This window comes from Microtus pennsylvanicus, chromosome 1 (genome assembly GCF_037038515.1).
Source record: "Microtus pennsylvanicus isolate mMicPen1 chromosome 1, mMicPen1.hap1, whole genome shotgun sequence".
Taxonomy (NCBI): Eukaryota; Metazoa; Chordata; class Mammalia; order Rodentia; family Cricetidae; genus Microtus; species Microtus pennsylvanicus.
In genome coordinates this window covers 87,899,082-87,917,498 of record NC_134579.1, presented here as the reverse complement: position 1 = coordinate 87,917,498, position 18,417 = coordinate 87,899,082, and the positions used below count along the sequence as shown (strand labels likewise).

Genomic DNA, 18,417 nt, shown 5'->3' with positions numbered 1-18,417 from the left:
CAGAGGGTCAGCATCCAGTTCCAGAGGGATAAGAAAATGTCATTGAGGCTGGCCCAGTGCCTTAGTTCATTTTCTTGTTGCTACAACAAGATAACAGTAGGTTAAGGAAGGGAGGACTCAATGTGGCTGTATTTCAGGAAATTCAGTTCATCACAGTGGTAGGCACAGAGACCGGGGTGGGTCAGTCTGGGGTTGAGGGTGCTTATAGCCAAAGCAGAGGCTGGGCCCAAAGGGAAGCTGGGCCATAATCTTCTAGGTCTCTCTCCAGTGCCCATACCCACCAGCACCTTGGTCTAAAAGGTTCTATAGTCTCTCAAACCAGTGCCACCTACGAAGGACCAAGTACCCAAGCCTAAGAGCCTGTGGGGACCTTTCTCACTCAAATGCTACCACTCAGCAGTAGGCTTACCAGTCAAAAGGACAGATGCCTCACACAAAACACTGCCAACACAGGGAACACAGAGACAGGCCATTGCATCGCCCATCTAAGATGCCGTGGTCAACAACCACAAAAGCAAAACCCCTAAAATCAGCAATTCATTATTTGTGTGCTACAAGGTAAGAGGCACAGTTCCCCAGAAGGCCCTTCCTTTCTACCCGCCCATCTGCAGTGAGTGGTTCCTTCCTAGTGTTTTTCTCACAGCAGGGGATTGAACGACAACAGAGGAGAAAAAAAGACCATGGCTCCTTTGCCCTCTGATTGCTCCTCCCCTAACAGAGAACCAGGGTCACCTTCTCTATCCACTTCCCAGCAGCGATAAACACGTTGGCCTGAGAAGCACCTGCTGAAGTGGTCTGAAAAGTGCGGCTGCATTCAACTCGGCGCACAAACACAGCTCAACACTTACCGTCCTTAGTGGTTGGTGACACGGCATGGCGCGGCACACATGCACCTTATACAGCAGGAATGGTCCTTCCCATTCTTGGGGCTAAGGTTGAAATTCTGCCTGGAAGGGCGAAATGAGTCTCCTAGCTTTTAAAATGTACAGCTACAAATGAAGTTGATTTGTTGAGGGTCTCGGTGAGCATGGGGTGCTAGGTACGGGGCATGTCTTCCGTCTCCCAAGTACTCATACAGAGTAAGTTGGCCCATCCCAATGTCTTAAATTAGCAGACAACCAGAGCAGCATCTCAGAGAGAAGGCAGGCAGGGGTGGGGGTGGAGGGAGGAAAGAGAAATGAAGGAGAAAGAAGCTGTAACTTTTCTACTCCAAGACTGGAGGCTTTTATTTCTTGATCTTATTATCCCTGCTTGCCTTGGACACATGAGACTATGAGACTTCCCAGGACTACAGACACCTCCGGGTGGCCTCTCATTAGATATGAGAGACTCAAGACCCACGGGGAAGGAAGGACCTTCCACAAGCACAGGAAGAGCAGAGCCAAAATGCAATTCAAGTTTCCCGTCTCTCCCAGACCAAACTCTGGCCCTGACACACTTGTGTCACCCAAGGAAAAGCCAGAAACAATGTTAACACGGAGCCTTCTGACAGACCCAGCCGTATGTTAGCAGGTTGAAGGTCATGGTTAGAACCAAGCTCCTGTCATTGGATCCCTTCTGAAAGTCGCTGGGGCCCTGGCAAAGAAGGCAGGTGAGTAGAGGAACCAACCTTTAGACAGTGGGCGTGGTGGCTGTGTCTGAAGAGGGTACCTCCAGCTCATGGCTGGTGCCAAGTGACAATACGGGCAGTTTGTTTGTGTTTCAAGACAGGGTATCTCTGTGTAACAGTCCTGGCTGTCCTGGAACTCACACTGTAGACCAAGCTGACCTCGAACTCACAGAGTGCTGGGATTTAAGGCATGCACCAGCCAGGCACATCTTTAATCCCAGCACTCGGAAGGCAGAAGCAGGTGGATCTCTGTGAGATCTCTGTGAGTCTGGCCAACAGAGCGAGTTCGAGGACAGGTTCCAAAGCTACAGAAAAACATTGTCTTGAAAAACAAAACAAAACAGAACAAAAAGGTGTGCTATACCACCGCACAGCCCAACTTTTATAATAAATAGGAAATCAGATTTTTAACTCTTCCAATTATTTAGTATTAGCAGCAAAAAGTACTGCATCTGCACATCTGGCCTAACCCTGGTCTGCAGGCTTCCGGGTGGTAGCCCTTAAGTCTAGAGAAAGTGGGGATGGAAGACGAGACAGTCAGAGGCTTCACTGGGAACCAGACCTGGACCCGAAGCTTAATTTGATAATGTCCATTCTCAGACACGAAAATCAATCTATAAAAGATATTTAGAAAACATGAGTAATTGACCGGCATGCCCAAAGTAGAATTTGTGATGGAATTTATCTTGCCGAGTTACAATGGAATGGGTCCATGAAGACCATGAATGACAGGAGCCTTTACAGGAAAATCTCAGCAGCAGAAAGGCACTGGGTGCCACAGGAGCAGCCAGTCGCACCCAGTGAGCACCTGCCTTGTCCCAAATGCCTGTATGCGTGGGCTCTCCAACTGTAAACAGCTCCTGCCATCTGGAGAGTAGTCGGTGTCAGAAAGGGCTTCCTTCCGTCACTATTCAACCTGCCTGTCCTGACTTCCCTCCTGCTCAGGGATTCTGCCATCAGGATTCTAAACACAGTTCTGTTAAAGTCTGATCTTTTCTCATATAAGCAAGGGATGGCCACACCCGGGCCATCATGTTCCCTATTTTCCGCCCAAGCTCCAACTTTTTATTTTTATTTTATGTGTACGGGCATTTTGTCTGCATGTATATCTGTGTATCATATGCATATGGTACTGAAGGAGACCAGAAGAGGCTATTGGATTCCCCTGGACTGGAGTTATGGATAGTTGTGAGCTGCCACGTGGGTGCTGGAAATAAAGCCCAGATCCTCTGCAAGAGCAGTCAGTGTTCTTAACTGCAGGGCCATCTTTCCAGCCCCTACACTCATTTTAAAAACTACTCTTCGCAAGTGGATACCCGCTTGTTCTAGAAGCATTTGCTGAAAAGACATGCAGGCAAACACTTGTGCACATGAAATAAAAATACATATAAACACAAAACGACAAAATTAACTTAGAGTGGATCACCGTCTTAAGCACAAAGTGAGGATCTTCTGCTAATGATCAAAAGAATGAAACGTGGGCCACTGATGCTAACAAAACATCTCACCAAAGAATATGTTTCACAACATACCACTGAGAAGATGTAGACCGAAACCATGAGACACCACTATACATCCATGAGAACAGCGAAAGGCCAGAACGTTGGCAACACCGGATCCTGATAAGGCTGTAGAGCAGTGGTTCTCAACCCATGTGTCGCTACCCCACCAGATAGCCTGCTTATCAGATATTTACACTGCGGTTCATAACAGTAGCAAAACGTACAGCTACGAAGTAGCAAGGAAGTGATTTTACGGCTAGAGGTCACCACAGCACGAGGAACTGTACTAAAGGGTCACGGCATCAGGAAGGCTGAGAAGCACTGCTCGAGTAACACGAACTCTCTTCGTTGCTGGCGGGGACGGAAGATGGGGTGGCTGTGACGGACACTCTGAAAGGTAGCTTGACAACTTCTTACAAGACAGTCCTGCGGTTGCCACTGGTTTCCATGCAATCCCGTAATTGCAGTCCTGGCTATTCTCCTGAGGGGCTGGCAGCTATGTCTGTGGCTCTTTACAGCATCCTTAGTCACGCTTGCCAAGACTGAAGAGCAACCAAGACCTTCTTCAGCGGGTAAAGGGGTAAATAAACTGGTGCCTCCACACAGCAGAATACTATTGAGTGCTAAAGAAATGGAGGTCTGGGGATTTAGCTCAGTGGGTAAAGTATTTCCCTGGTATGCATGAAGCCCCGGGTTCGACCCCAAATCTGCATAAACCATGTGTGTTGGTGCATGCCTGTAATCTCAGGTCAGCCTCACAAAGCTGAAGCCTTTCTGGGACACGAGACAGAAGGAGGGGAAGAAAAACAATATCAAGGTTATAAGAAAACGTGGATGAATCTTTTTATTGTTTCATGTTTGTTTGTTTTGGGATAGGGTTTCTCTATGCCACCTTGGCTGGCCTGGAACTCAAACTCACAGAAATCTGTCTACCCTGCCTCCCCAGTGCTGGGATTAAAGGGACGTGCCACCATGCAACAAGGAAAAAAATCTAATGTGTGTTACAAAAATAAAGAAGCTGATCTATATAAAAACACTGCATAATACATGTACATAAACTCTGGGGAAGGAAAACTATACAAACAGGGCGGGCCAGAGCAGTGGTTTCTGGGATGGGGGAGAGGAGACTAAGTGACGCACAGGGGAGTTTTAGGGAGGCAAAAATCATGCTGTGTGACACTGTGACGATGGGTATGTGCCATTATGTATTGATTTAATTCAAGATTCCATGACATCAAGACGACCCCTAAGTCAGGCATGGTGGCACAGGCTTTTATTCACAGCACTTAGGAGACAGGGTTAGGAGAATTGCCACAAGATCAAGGCTAGTCAGGTCTACAGAGCTTTGGAACAGCATAGGCTATACTGTAAAGTCCTGTCCCTCTAATGCAAACTGCTTGTCTCCACACTTTGTTGATCATGATGGTAAATGTCCGCTCATCAGCTGTACCACTCTGACAGGGGTGTGAAGCGTGGGGGGCATCCACTACCACTCTGACAGGGGTGTGAAGCGTGGGGGGCATCCACTACCACTGTGACAGAGGTGTGAAGGGTGGGGGGCATCCACTACCACTGTGACAGAGGTGTGAAGGGTGGGGGGCATCCACTACCACGTGACAGAGGTGTGAAGAGTGGGGGGCATCCACTACCACTGTGACAGAGGTGTGAAGAGTGGGGGGCATCCACTACCACTCTGACAGGGGTGTGAAGGGTGGGGGGCATCCACTACCACTGTGACAGGGGTGTGAAGGGGGGGGCATCCACTACCACGTGACAGGGGTGTGAAGGGTGGGGGGCATCCACTACCACGTGACAGAGGTGTGAAGAGTGGGGGGCATCCACTACCACTGTGACAGGGGTGTGAAGGGTGGAGGGCATCCACTACCACGTGACAGGGGTGTGAAGAGTGGGGGGCATCCACTACCACTGTGACAGGGGTGTGAAGGGGGGGGCATCCACTACCACGTGACAGGGGTGTGAAGGGTGGGGGGCATCCACTACCACGTGACAGAGGTGTGAAGAGTGGGGGGCATCCACTACCACTGTGACAGGGGTGTGAAGGGTGGAGGGCATCCACTACCACGTGACAGGGGTGTGAAGGGTGGGGGGCATCCACTACCACTGTGACAGAGGTGTGAAGAGCGGGGGGCATCCACTACCACTGTGACAGAGTGGGGGGCATCCACTACCACTGTGACAGAGGTGTGAAGAGCGGGGGGCATCCACTACCACTGTGACAGAGTGGGGGGCATCCACTACCACTGTGACAGGGGTGTGAAGGGTGGGGGGCTCATCAATGTGATCTCGAGAACCCACACTTGCCAGGTCTTTCAGATGTGTAGTCCAGCAAATACCAGGAGTTGTTCTCTTTGTTTGAGTGGCAGCCTGAACATTCGGCAGACCTATGGATGCAATCTAAGGAACATTCTAGATAAACAGAAAGTATGCCAAGAACACCAGCAACAGGAGTGCCTTCCATCTTGGCGAGGGGTTTAATGACACAAATGTCTCTTTAAGAGGAACATAAAATGGCGGGGCTTAGGAGACATCGAGAGTGTTTTCCATCAAAGTCTGTGTCATGGAAAAGGAAAATGGCCAAGTTAAGTTACTACTCTCGACTCTGGCCATGTGGTCCTGATCAGGCACCACCGAGTGATGGATAGGATGGATAATCTCCTTCATGCTCCAGCCCCAAAGGGAGCACACAGCCAGGATATAGAAGGTCCTGTTTTCCTCAGGGAGAAATCTAGGATTCCAAAACACATCCATGCCTATTATGAATGACAGAAGGACTTGTTTCTCTTCTTTCATAATTTCATCAAGATGAAAATGACCGTAGTAGCAAAACTTGACCCTAGTTTTTGATGAAGCGGTAGGTAGACAGACGGGAAAATTCCTAGGAACTCTACCGAAGACCCATTTGAGGTAGAGTTCTCTGGTGCAAATCTGCCTTCGACTAATGCTGTCTTCAGAAACCCCACCTCGGGCTCCAGCATGGAGGTCTCAGGTCTCGAGGTAGACATGACTCACCCTGATGTGTTCAGATGGCCGTGTGAGATGAAAAACTACCCTACCCATGAGTACCCACTGCTGCTGCTGCTGAAGGCCTCAAAGTGACAACTCTGGCAGGAGCTGGAGGCGACAACCTGGAACAAAACTCACAACAGGTCTCTCCAGGAGGACCGGCCCAAAGCAGTACTTGGGGTCGTCATTTAGAGAAACCATTTCTGAACCACAGCTATTCCAGGAATAGTAAAGGTGAAACTGGGCCTTGTATTAAAGACCCACAAACTGGCACACCATGGTCCTACAAAGTAACCAGTGAGTTGAATTTCAAAGCTATACGATTCTGTATCTCAGTCTTCTGAACCACGCCCGTGTGAAACTCCGTGGGTCAGTTCCCTACTGTCCACTTAAAACTCATATAAAGATAATTTTAGTGCAACCCTTTGACTTCTAGAAAAGACCGTTCAATGGCTGAACCCTTGCCCCAGGGTCCCTGAAGCATGAACAGAATCCTCTCCTTCCCACGGGAGGCAGAGCGCGCGCACAGAATGCCTGAGTGTGAGCCCGACTGTGGAAATTCTTTGTGGGGAGGAGCAAGCGAGAGCGTGCACTGCGATGCTTCATTTCTGTAGGAGCCAAAATTTCATGGCTGCATTTTCTGGAGCAGTCGATTTTATCAGCGATACACATCCAAATGCCATTTGTCCAGATCATATCCAAGGGGATGACCTCACATCCATGTCATTTGCCAGGAGACTCCGTCCGGCTGTGATCCAGAGCAGGCTGCCTAGCTACCCTGACAGAATGAAGTGTCTCTGACTATTCTTCCCTGTCCTTTATCCAGCTCTCCACTTCTCTATCACCGTCTCTCCTGCTGTGGGGCACACACTACTCAGACACAGATTCCCTCCTTCAGTCTGGCCCCACCCCATCTCCTCCCACTGCTGAGACCATTCAGGGCAAGACTACCCATTTTATCCCACAACTGCAGGGGCCAGTTGCTTTGCGAAGCCTGCTGTGAGGGAATTCCTCTTTCTTCCCTTCCTCAGAGAACAGTGAAATAGCTGGGTTAGGAGAGGGGCTGAATGACACTCTAGACACACCACCATTTGCTTATGAGAAAGGAAATTTTAACAAATGTAAGAAGTTATTTTCGCGGAAATTTTAATGTGCCCGCCAACTTCATTAAGTCAACAAAAGTAGTTAAAGACGATTCCTTGAATAAAAAAATGACCTGAATGCTGTGTTCTAGCGGAAGGCCTGGTGGCTGGGCGCAAGCTGTGGTGACGGAGTGGTGACAATGGGTGTTCCGGAGGCTCTGACCACCTCGGAGCTTAGCTGTGCCTGGGAAAGAGTGGGCACTCGACAGTGTCCAAACACTTGTTCACACATAGTTCGTGTGCTGTTTTTGGCAGCGAATAGGAAAAGCTCTCCGTGCTTGAGACTTTTTCTCTAAACCCCTGGGGCTACACAGCTGCCTTTCAAAAGCACACCTGTGCAAGGCTTCTCGTCTTTAGGCTGCTCACTAGAAGCCAAGAGTCTCCTGTGAGAGGCAAGGGATGGCCAGTTAGTGTGTAGCGAGATGGTTAGAATTCACTAACCTCAGAGGCAACCTCTGCACTATGGGAGACAAGCTTTGTGTGGTTCACCTCTGTGGGAGTGGTCAACAAAAAATGGAAGACGCCCCGACTATCTCAGAAGAGAATTAAAGTGACGGGAACAAAAAGTACATTAAAGTTTTGGCAACGGAAGGGTTCCAGTTGTTTAGTAGATCGCCACTTTGGCTTTGAGAAGGTACTGACCAAGGAAAACTTCCAGGAAAAGATAACAAAGAAGGGGACAAATCCTTGACATGGTGGCTCTTCCCCCACCCATCCCATGACAGATATCAGTAATTAGCGTTGGCACATTTTCCCACTAATCTGAGATTTATCCTCAGCATCAGTTTTAAACACAGAATTCCTTCCGTTCAGTGGGTGTCAGGCAGTTCACTTATTCACAGAACAAATGACTCTGGCTATGTCAGATATAAGATGGCACACGGCAGATACAAGCAGTCAAGACACTTCTGGGCCATTACCCACCCAGCATTTGTGTTAACCAGTGGTTTGCCATTCAAAGTAATGGCTTTTTACTGGGTCTGCTGTGTTATAGTTGAAATAGGAGTGATTGTGATTAATGAAATTGCTCTCCAGTGGTGGAAGGGAAATGGAGTGGACGGTATACATTGGAATTGCTGATCCCGTGAACTCATTTAGCGAATGGTATAGGAGTTAAATGGGAAATAGCTGAATATTGTTTTATTAGGAGCTAAGACGTGGTGTTATTACTATTACTACTACTATTATTATCGTTATTAGTTTCAGTATCTGCTTGCTAGCTGGTCTGTTCCAACCCCACAGAAGAAAGGACGTGCTGATGGATGCTGTTTTTTCCCCTCCCCTTTCCTCAAAGAGACAGGGGAAGTCCAGGACCTACTGCAAAGCGCTTTCTGTCTGAAGTGTCCGAAGGAACAAATATGCCATAGGATATGTTCTATAGAGCCAGAAAAAGAAAGCAAAAAACGTGGTATGCTCAGCCAGCAGGTGCTGCATCTGCCTTCCCCTTGGCCTGTACAGCTCTCGGAAAGCTGTTCAATCTGCACCTTTCCCATCCGCCCCACTTCCTGCTTGCCACTCTCTCTTCCCTCCAGGAGAAGAGGGTGGTCTCACCTGCAGTTCCCTGGCCACAGCTACTCAGTTTTAAGTGGGCTGTGTCCTCCCTGTCATGGCAAACTCTAGGCAGGCTAACCCTGGAAGAAGGAAACTGTAGGAACAGAATCGGAGGAACAGGGACAGGAAAGCGATTCCGTCCAAATTGGGCTGACAGTCGAGCACAGTGCGACTCACTCCTATGACCACAGCCACTTCAGTGGCTGAAGAGGAGGGTTACCATTTTGAGGCCTGTCTGGGCTACCACTATGAGTTCAAGGCCAGATAGGCAACTCATGGAGGGCCTGTCCCCCAAATACAAAAGGGCTGTGGGTATAGCTCAACCACAGCGTGCTTGGCTAGATGCAGAAGGTCCTGGGCTCAAAATCTCGGTGCAGAAAAGAAAATTCCAATGACGGAAGCTGGAAAGAGGTCAAGGGCATACATACAGCTGATGACTGTCTCCTGAGACCAGTCCTGAGTCTGGGCGATTACACGCTCTGCTCAGGAATCTAACACCAGAACCCTATTTATCCCGCCAAGAGGTAGACTCACAATGGGCATTGTATGTGCATTGGTGTTTCGTCTGCATGCATGTCTGCGTGAGTGTCAGATCCCCTGGGACTCGAGTTACAGACAGTTGTGAGCTGCCATGTGGGTTCTGGGAATTGAACCTGGGTCCCCTGAATGAGCCGCAGGGGGGGCTCCCAAAGAGTGAGCATTTTATTGAAGCTGATGATTGTTTGTTTGCTTGCTTTTTGTTTGTTTGTTTGGTTTGTTTTGTTTTTACAGCCAGAGTTCCTGACTGCTGCACAAACTGATTTCAGGCTATGGTCTTTAGAGCTCAAAGAGCTTCTGGTTTCAGCAGACCTGAGCAACAAGGAGCACGAAGAAAATAGTTTTCCTGCTCTTCCCTGGAGATCCATTTCTATCTCTGATGTCTCTGATGTCTGCTTTGGAAGGGTCTCACATTCCCTCCCTTTGAAGATTACTCCACTTGAACATAAGGAGGTACCGCAAGACTATGACCAAAAGATCCATTTCCACCTGTTGCCCCTCTCGCTAGAATCTGTCTACTCCTCTAGCACTAACACTCGCTCACTGGCATTGAGCTAATATCCTGCGGCCAACTGCAGCAAACCTGGAGTGTCTCAAGAGACAGCAGCAGCACTGCATGTATTAAATTACTATTTTTAATGATTTGTGGAACTGTAGTAACAGACAGCTGGGATCTGTGATGTGGGTGCTGGGAATTGAACCTGGGCCTTCTGCAAAAGCAGCAAGTGCCCTTATCAGCTGACTGTCTCTCTAGTCCCTCGATGATGAATTTAGTAGAGAAGGTTGTTCAAACATACCCCCTGACCCTTTGTGTGTGTGTGTGTGCACGCGCGTGCACACCCAGAGCTTTAAACTTGCCAATGACCTGTCTTTATCCCCAGCTCCCCCAAAACATTTGATCATTCTAACATCTAAGAGACTGCACTGTGTCAAAGGGCCCTCACCTTGCACCTCAGGCAGAGCAGCTCTATGATTAACATATGGACTCTGATCCCATCTCTCAGGCTAACTACACTCAGAGCCTGTTCTGGTGTGGGAGTCAACTAAAATAGACGGAGCATCTCTTCCCACAGGGAACATTGAGCTCCCTGAGTATTGGAAATTCTGGTTGAAACTGAGCATTAAGACGGCACCAAGATATGTCACAGGTTTCTGCATCTAGGCTGGTAGCCCTCCACGGCCTGTTCGTGCCACATCTGCTCGGAAAAACCATGTTCTCACCCAGTCACAGTAGACCTCCTCGGACCCACTGCTACGCAAAAGCAAAGAGAACGCGGGAGGGCGCCATCTTACCACTGACAAATATGTAGATGGCAGATTCCATTTTCTTCTTCTTGGACACAGATTTGGGGAGGTATCTGCAGGTGTAGAGGCCCGTGTGGTTGGCCTGCGCCATGTCCAAGGTCAAGGTGCTGCAGAACTGTCTGTGGTTCCTCCCGCAGGTAGACCTAGTGACGCTCAGCCGTTTCTCCTCCATACTCACAGTTGCAGGTAGAGACCACGTGTGGGCCGCCTCCCCTCTGCAGCCAGACAAAGCAAAGCACAGTCAAGGCTGAAGCCAGGCTCCGTGCCGGATCTATGGTGTTTGCTGTTCTCAGGGAGCCCTACTCTGAGTCCCCCTGGGTGTCCATCTGCTTCACTAAGAACAGGCCACATATTCTGAGGGGCTTTGAGACCATGGTCAGGATAAAGATGTGACAATATCTGTGACAATCCTTCCCTCAGGGTGTATGAAGCTCTCCCCTCCATCGGACAAAGTCTCTATGTGACACTTAATGCAGGAGCCCCCAAGGCTCTGGCCCTCTTCCTCCTCCTCTGAGAGGTGACCTCTCAAACGGGGAGTCAGTGGGTTTGATCTGGGAATGGCGAGATCACTAACTACCCCACCCACGTGACATGGGAAGAGCAAGATTACTATCCCCCCGCCTGGCTACATGACCTGGGAATAGCGAGATTACTAACAGGACCTGGAAATGGCAAGAGTACTACCCACCCCCAAGTGTTCTGGAAATGGTGAGATTACTACCACGCCCATGTGCCCTGGGAATGGTGAGATTACTACCCCGTCCATGTGACCTACCTGCACTTGAGAAAAAGAGTCTGGCCGGCTCTCATGACGTGCTGGGTGCCTTTTAAACTCAGTTCAGGGCCTTTTAACTTTGACCCTGAACCATATCCTGTAAAACAAAAATTTGCAAATGTCTTATTTGTAAATGGTTTATTACATCTTCTAAAAAGTTGCTTTTTTTAAATTTTTTTTCTTTAATTTAGTCACCGATCCAAAACGACCCACTGGATACTGGATGCAAGTTTTGTTTCCTGAAGACAGGGTCTCACCAAGTAGCTCAATCCAGCCTGGAATTCATGGCAAAACTCTTAGCTCAAGCTCTCAAATGTTGGGCTTGAAAACTTGAGCCACCATGCCTGGCTGTGGCTTCTGGGTGCCATTCATTCATTAGTTGAGCAATATTTGGGGCCAGCCATTGAGTCATTTTTCTTTCTAAACTTGTTTCCTCATTTGCAAAACTAATTTTAGACTCCAAGTCAGCTTTAGAAGCTACTTGGCCCGTCTTGCATAATCTGTGTCTTGCACAATCCTTGTAGAGTGGTCTGGCAAAATGGGTTATTCCCTCTTCACGGCACCTGACAAGCCCACTTCAGTTCACTGTGCAGCAATAAAATAGGGCACGGGAAAGCGGGTTAGGATCTGTGTATCTTTACACAATGGGGTAATGACATTCAGCCCTGGGACCATGTGAGCCTGGACGACTCTGTCTCTCTGTCCCTTTCTGTGAACTGAACTGGAAATCTCCCATTTGGATGCTCCAAGTCACATGACTCTTAGAACTATGATCTGTATAGGCTGAGCTTCTCTCAGCCCTCAGAATAGCATCTAATGGCCTAGACCCTCCTCCTTTATCTATCCCTCCTATTTCCCCTTTCCCTCTTCTTCCTCTTCCTGCTCTACCCCTCCCCCATTTCTCCTCCTTCTTCCTCTAATCCTCTCCTCCGTTTCCCCCTTCTCTATCTTCTTCTTCCTGACCACTGTAATGACAGGTAAAAGGCAGGGTTGGGGGCCAGGGATAGTGACCCCTAGGAAAGAACAGAGATAGGGAGAGAGGGAATCTTGGAGATAGACACATTTGTCACCAATCTTAGCGAGTATTTTTACTTGAAAATGGGTCTTTCTCTGGGGTCCTAGTAGCTTAAGAACTCAGGACTCTTTAAAGCTCTATATTGCATAGGTAGCTCCCTTTCTTTCTTTCCTTCCAACTGTGTGGCCTTGGTTCGCTACCCCTTAGCATCCATGCTCTACCAACATGCAGGGGCACAGGGTCAGAACCACGTCATGAAAGAGACCGATTCACCGCCCACCATGGGGCACATGCCCCAGCATAATTGCTGTCAGACAGCATTCTATTGGGTATATAGTGTCAAAGGAAGATATTAGGTGGACCTTATATTTTCTAAAAGTTGCTGGTAGTAAAATTAGTATTTTAGAAGGCATTTCAATTGACAGGAGTTACTGGTATTAAATTAGTAACAGATTAATTGGCAGAATACTAATGACTTTTAAAAAAATAAAAACCACTGCTTCATATAGACCTAGTAATTCTGACACAAAAACCGTAGAAGTCAACCCACGTGGGTGAGAACAAATTTTGTACTTTATTCAGCATTTTGGGTTTCCTGATGTGGTGACCTCAAGAACAGTAGATTTTCCTAAAGTCACAGCCAGCGGTTGGTAACAGCTACCCTAAAAAAATTCCAGGCCATAATTGTTTCTGCTTTTTCTTGTGTCACGGAACTTTAGGGATTTAATTGAGCAATTGTCTCTGTGCTGGGAAAGACCCAGCACAGCTTCCTGCGGAAAATTCTGGCATTCCTTGCAACCATCTACAGTCTAGGTAGGTTTGATAAGGTTTTCCTAGCAGGAGAGGCTGTGTGATGAAACCTCCGTTTTCACAACTTGAGGTTTCCCAGTTGTATAAACCTTTTTTCCGGGGGTGGCTTAGAATGGTAATGCCTCAACCCCTGTCAAGGGAGCCTGTAGCTCCGAGGCACATGCCCACCAGCTAGGAAGTGTCATTGAGGACATCCCCTAAGGGACGAACCCGCCAGTGTCTTCTCTGCACTTTGCACTGCCCTCTGACCCCCACACACTGCTGAATGAAAGATTGGAGACACTGGAGGGAAATAGGGTTACTCGAAAGTCTAGGTGAGAAATGCGAGGAATATAAGATTTCACTCCAAAGTTTGTCATCATGAACATCCATGGATTCTTCGTTTGGAATGAAGAAGCTAGATAACATAGCTATTTTGGAAGAGGAGAAAGAATTAGAGGGATGGAGAGCACTGGCTGCTCTTGCAGAGGACCCAGGTTTGATTCTTAGCCTCTACATGGTAGCTCACAACCATCTGGATTTCCAGTTCCCAGAGATCTGGCTCCCTCTTTTGGAACCTGTGTAGTGCACAGATGTACATGCAGACAAAACACCCATATACATAAAGTAAAAAATACTTTCAAAAAGATATTTAGAAAAGGAAAAATATATAAGGATACTGGTGTCTGTATTCTGTCAATCATGTATTTTAATAAAATGCTGATTGGCCAGGCAGGAAGTGTAGGCGGGTCAACCAGACAGTAATAGAGGTGGGGCAATGAGAACAGGAGAATGCTGGAAAGGAGGAAGCCCATTCCTCCCACTCCTGCCCAGACTTTGAAGAAGCAACATGTGATCTGCCCCGCTGTGAAAGGTACTGAGCCACATGATTAACATAGATCAGAATAATGGGTTAATATAAGCTACAAGAGCTAATAAGTAGCCTGAGCTAATGGGCCAATCAGTTTATAACCTAATGTAGACTCTGTATGATTTTCTTTGGGGCTTGCCAGCTATAAGGAACTGGACAGGGCAGAAACCCTAACGAGCCAGCCCTCATGTTACAGGATACTATATTTCTGAGTTCAGTGAAAAGGAAATTAGGCTCACATAAGGATTAGCAGGAACCAGATATAATGGTACCTGTCTGTAATCCCAGCATATGGGAGCCGAAGCAGAGGATTGTGAGTTCAAGTCTAGCGTGGGTCACACAATGAGACCCTGTTTCAAAAAAACCAACAACTATAGCTTAACAGAAAATTAATAAGGAAAAAAATCATATCCCTAGAAAATACTATTAGTTATTAAAACATTTCTTTGAAGGGTTGAATATCCATGTCCAAGCAATAAAAGTCCAGGTCCTGACTTGTAAGCACCTGTTGCTCATCAGACACTTACTGCATCACTAGTGATACCCAGAGCAGACACAGCCTTGCTCAGGGGCTCTCAGTAGCACAGAGCTGGGCTGCCCATTTTGATAGCAAATCTACAAAATGTTCCATTTTCAAGGGTGGAGTACTCCGTGTTAATGATTCCCCATTGTAAAGCTTGGGTGGGAATCAAAGCTTTCCACTGTTTGCCACAGTAGCCTTATTATCTGGACTTAAAGAATAATTTTTCTCCCTCATCATCAAAATCAACCACAGTATGAAAAACATAAAATTTTTTTTGGTACCAGGAAGAGTATTGCTTAATATAATAATGGAAAATCTCAACATGGCCTAAGACAATGGGCTTCATTGTCTGTGCATTTATCAGGGCCAACCACTGGAGCGAGTAGCACGAAAACAAATACACAAACAAGCACAGCCTGTTGAGCTTGGCACAGTGACACATGTCTTTAATCCCAGAACTCAGGAGGCAGAGACAAGTGGATCTCTATGAGTTCGAGGCCAGCCTGGTCTATGTAGTAACACTTTCTCAAAAGAACATAAGCAGCCTGTGAATTTGTTTCTTATTAAACACTGGTAACTTTATGTTGATCTTTTGTGCACATGTTCATTATTTTTCTGCTCTTTACCCCCATCCTATGTGCTGAAGGTCAAGGAGACACACTCTTCACCTTTGCCTTCTGTTCATTATGCAAAACGGAATGCATTCTTTAACTTCAGCAGGATAACAGAGTCAATTTCAAGCCACGTATGGCTTTGTTGGGAAACCAAATACAGATCAAATGGAGTCTCCTTAGAAAGTTCTTCAAGGCTGTGTGATAGATTTAAAAGAAAGAACTTCCACAGAGGTCTTTCAGGATGAAACAGCCTTTTTGACAAAAATAGTTAACTTAGGAATCATTTAAGAAACTGTGAAGAGAAGATTTAGTGGATAAGAACACTAGCTGCTCTTGGAGAGGACCAGGATTTGGGGCTCAGTCCCCACACCAGATGGTTCAAGATCAACTGTGACTCCTGTTCCAGTGAATCTGGTGCCCTCTTCTGGCCTCCGAGGGCACCTGCACTCGCATGGGGCACATACAAATACACAGACACATAAAAACAAATCTTTCAAACAAGATTCTATGTAGACAGACTAAAAGCGTCTTCAGAAAACTGCCATTTTAGCTATTTAAATAAAAAGTGTCCTTGCTTGTTGAACATAGTGTGAGATGAAGTCCTACAGTTTCTCTTCCAAACATGGCAGCATGAGCCCCGATTAGACAGAAATCACAAGTATCCTCTTTAAGGAAGGCGTTTAGCCAATAAAATACCACACTTTGGTCCACATTGGAAAGCATACACCATAGTGGGGACATAGGCCTAATAACGGCATATCCCACTTACTTTGTACACACTGTCTATGGTACACAGATTCTGTGGTATTCACACAATAAGAGCTTTGTCTAAAATGCATTTCGTAAGGTGTATCCTTGCCAGTAAGCCGTGAACAACTGAGTATATCATGAGACATCCTTTATATTTTGAGTCATCTACCACCTCCCTTCCTGGCTCTGCTCCTAGCTAACCCAGTGTGGCCACAAGCAATAATCCACTTAAACATCTGAGGCAAGACTCATTTGTACAACCTCTTCTAGCCTCTGACTTTTGTGACCTTTGACTCTGAGGTCACAGCTATTCATAATAAATTAGAACTCTCAAGTTTAGGCTGGGCATGTCACCACCACCACTATCATCATCATCATCATCATCATCATCCCCATCGCATGCTGAAAATATGTATGCTTAATAAAATAGCAGATAGCTCAATTTGGAAAATTGATAATAGATCTAAACAGACATTTTCCCAAAGAACATGAAAAGATGAAGGATGTCATCAGTCAGCAAGGAAACAAAAGGCACAAATACAATGAGAAATTGCTTTACCAAAGCACCAGAATGGCAGAAGTCAAGAAGAGGGCAATGCCCAGTGCCGTCACATAGGCAGGGTAGAAAAATTGGGGGCGGGGCCCCGATAGGCTTTTCCAACAGTACAGCACCCCGGGAAAGAGTAGCCACTTAAAAGCCCCAGTACAAAGCTAACCATGGGTTTAGTGAATTTTCCAACAATCACATCCCTAAATACCACCCAAAAGACCTGAAAACACATGACGGCATACAAACTCAGACATGGAGCACATACCGCATTTGCAGAGGACCCAAGCTGGCTTCCATCACCCACATCAGTGGCTCACAACCAACTGAAACTCCAGTTCCGGTTGATCTGATGCCTCTGATCTTCCGGTACTCATACACACACACACACACACACACACACACACACACACACTCACACTCATACACACATGTACACTCAAACCCATTAACATACACATACATACATGCTCACACTCATACACACACACAATAGATAGAAATCGCTTAGAAAACTACTTCATTTTATATTAAAATTCTTTTTTTTTTAATTCTTGATTTTTTTTTCCAGGCACATGTCTTTAGTCCCAGCACTCCATAGGAAGAATCAGGCCACTCACTCTGTGAGTTCGAGGCCAACTTGTTTCACATAGTGAGGTGCAGACCAGCCATGGGTACATAGTAAGGCCCTATCTCATACAAAAGAGAAACAAAACAAAAAAAATTAAGAACCTGACTTCTAATTTATTTGTTTTAAACTCAAAGCTTTGTGTATCCATTCATTTCAGATGTGAAACATCTGCTTTTCATTTGCATACCATGTTCCCAATATAACATAATCCTATGTGATAAATGGCCTCTTTATCTAAATATAATTCAAATATCGCATTTCAAAAAATTGAACTGAAGACAATGAGCCATTTCCCAATGTTATGTGAGGTCAATTAAACACAATTCATAATAAAAGAGGGTTCCCCCTCCTTCAAAATGGATCTTATTAAAAGCCCATATTCCACAGTCTGAACATGGAAGAGACTTTGTGACTGGCAGGGAGGTGTGGGGGTGGTGTGGTTGTAAATTTCTAGAAACTAATGAAAGTTGTATCTGAGAAGCTAATTCTCCCAGAGCTCTGGAATTTAAGAGAGTGAATTTCAGTCTTGGTCCCCGGTGTCTATCACAGTGTTTACAGGCGGAGCCCCTGTGAACGCGATGGCCCAAAATGGCACCAGTTCTAACCACTGTGCTGAGACAGCCTAGCGGGCCTCCCTGGGAAGATGGAGGAAAGCTGCATGGCTCGCGGTTCACCTGCCAACACACTGACACAAGGCGAGATTCATATGGCAGAAGAATATATGGAGTCTCAGCTGGGAACACAGACTACATTGGAAAACGCTGAGCTTTGCCTTCCCAACAACTGTCCTTATTGATCTCTTTGGTTTGGGTGCCTGGTACATGCTATGGACCGGCTCTCTCACTTACTGGGACCCAGGCCCTATGTGTTTGAAATGCCTTTAAACTGAGAACAGAGCTCAAGAAAAGAAGCTTATCTGAACGCACAGGCGGACGGACTGCTTGCTGCTGCTTCTCTCTGTTTAAACTGCTGGGCCAGGAGGTGGGAGAGAAATGGGAGAGTTTTTTTTTTTTTATTACACTCTTCATTCATTCAGTTTCAAAGAAGGGAAAACCCCTCCCTAGCTGGGATTCCCAAACTGAATTCTGTTTAAGACTAGCAGGAAGCTGAGACTCAATGCTGACTAAACCTCATGGAGATGAGATGACTCATGATTTTCCCATGGGCACCGGCACCTCATGGAGCATCTTCGACTCAGGATAGATGTGGTACTTACAGCTCTTCAGGGTCCA

At 46.7% G+C, this 18,417-nt stretch overlaps 1 protein-coding gene across 1 annotated transcript in view; it reads right to left on the bottom strand.

Moving 5' to 3' along the window:
- Flt1 (fms related receptor tyrosine kinase 1) overlaps positions 1 to 18,417 on the bottom strand; it is a 162,461-nt gene that overhangs the window by 127,282 nt on the left and 16,762 nt on the right. Inside the window, exons 2-3 of the mRNA XM_075972009.1 lie at positions 11,446 to 11,542; positions 10,659 to 10,885 (exon numbers count right to left, since the gene is read on the bottom strand). Of these exons, the coding sequence (XP_075828124.1) occupies positions 10,659 to 10,885; positions 11,446 to 11,542 (324 nt within the window). The remainder of the gene's footprint in view (positions 1 to 10,658; positions 10,886 to 11,445; positions 11,543 to 18,417) is intronic.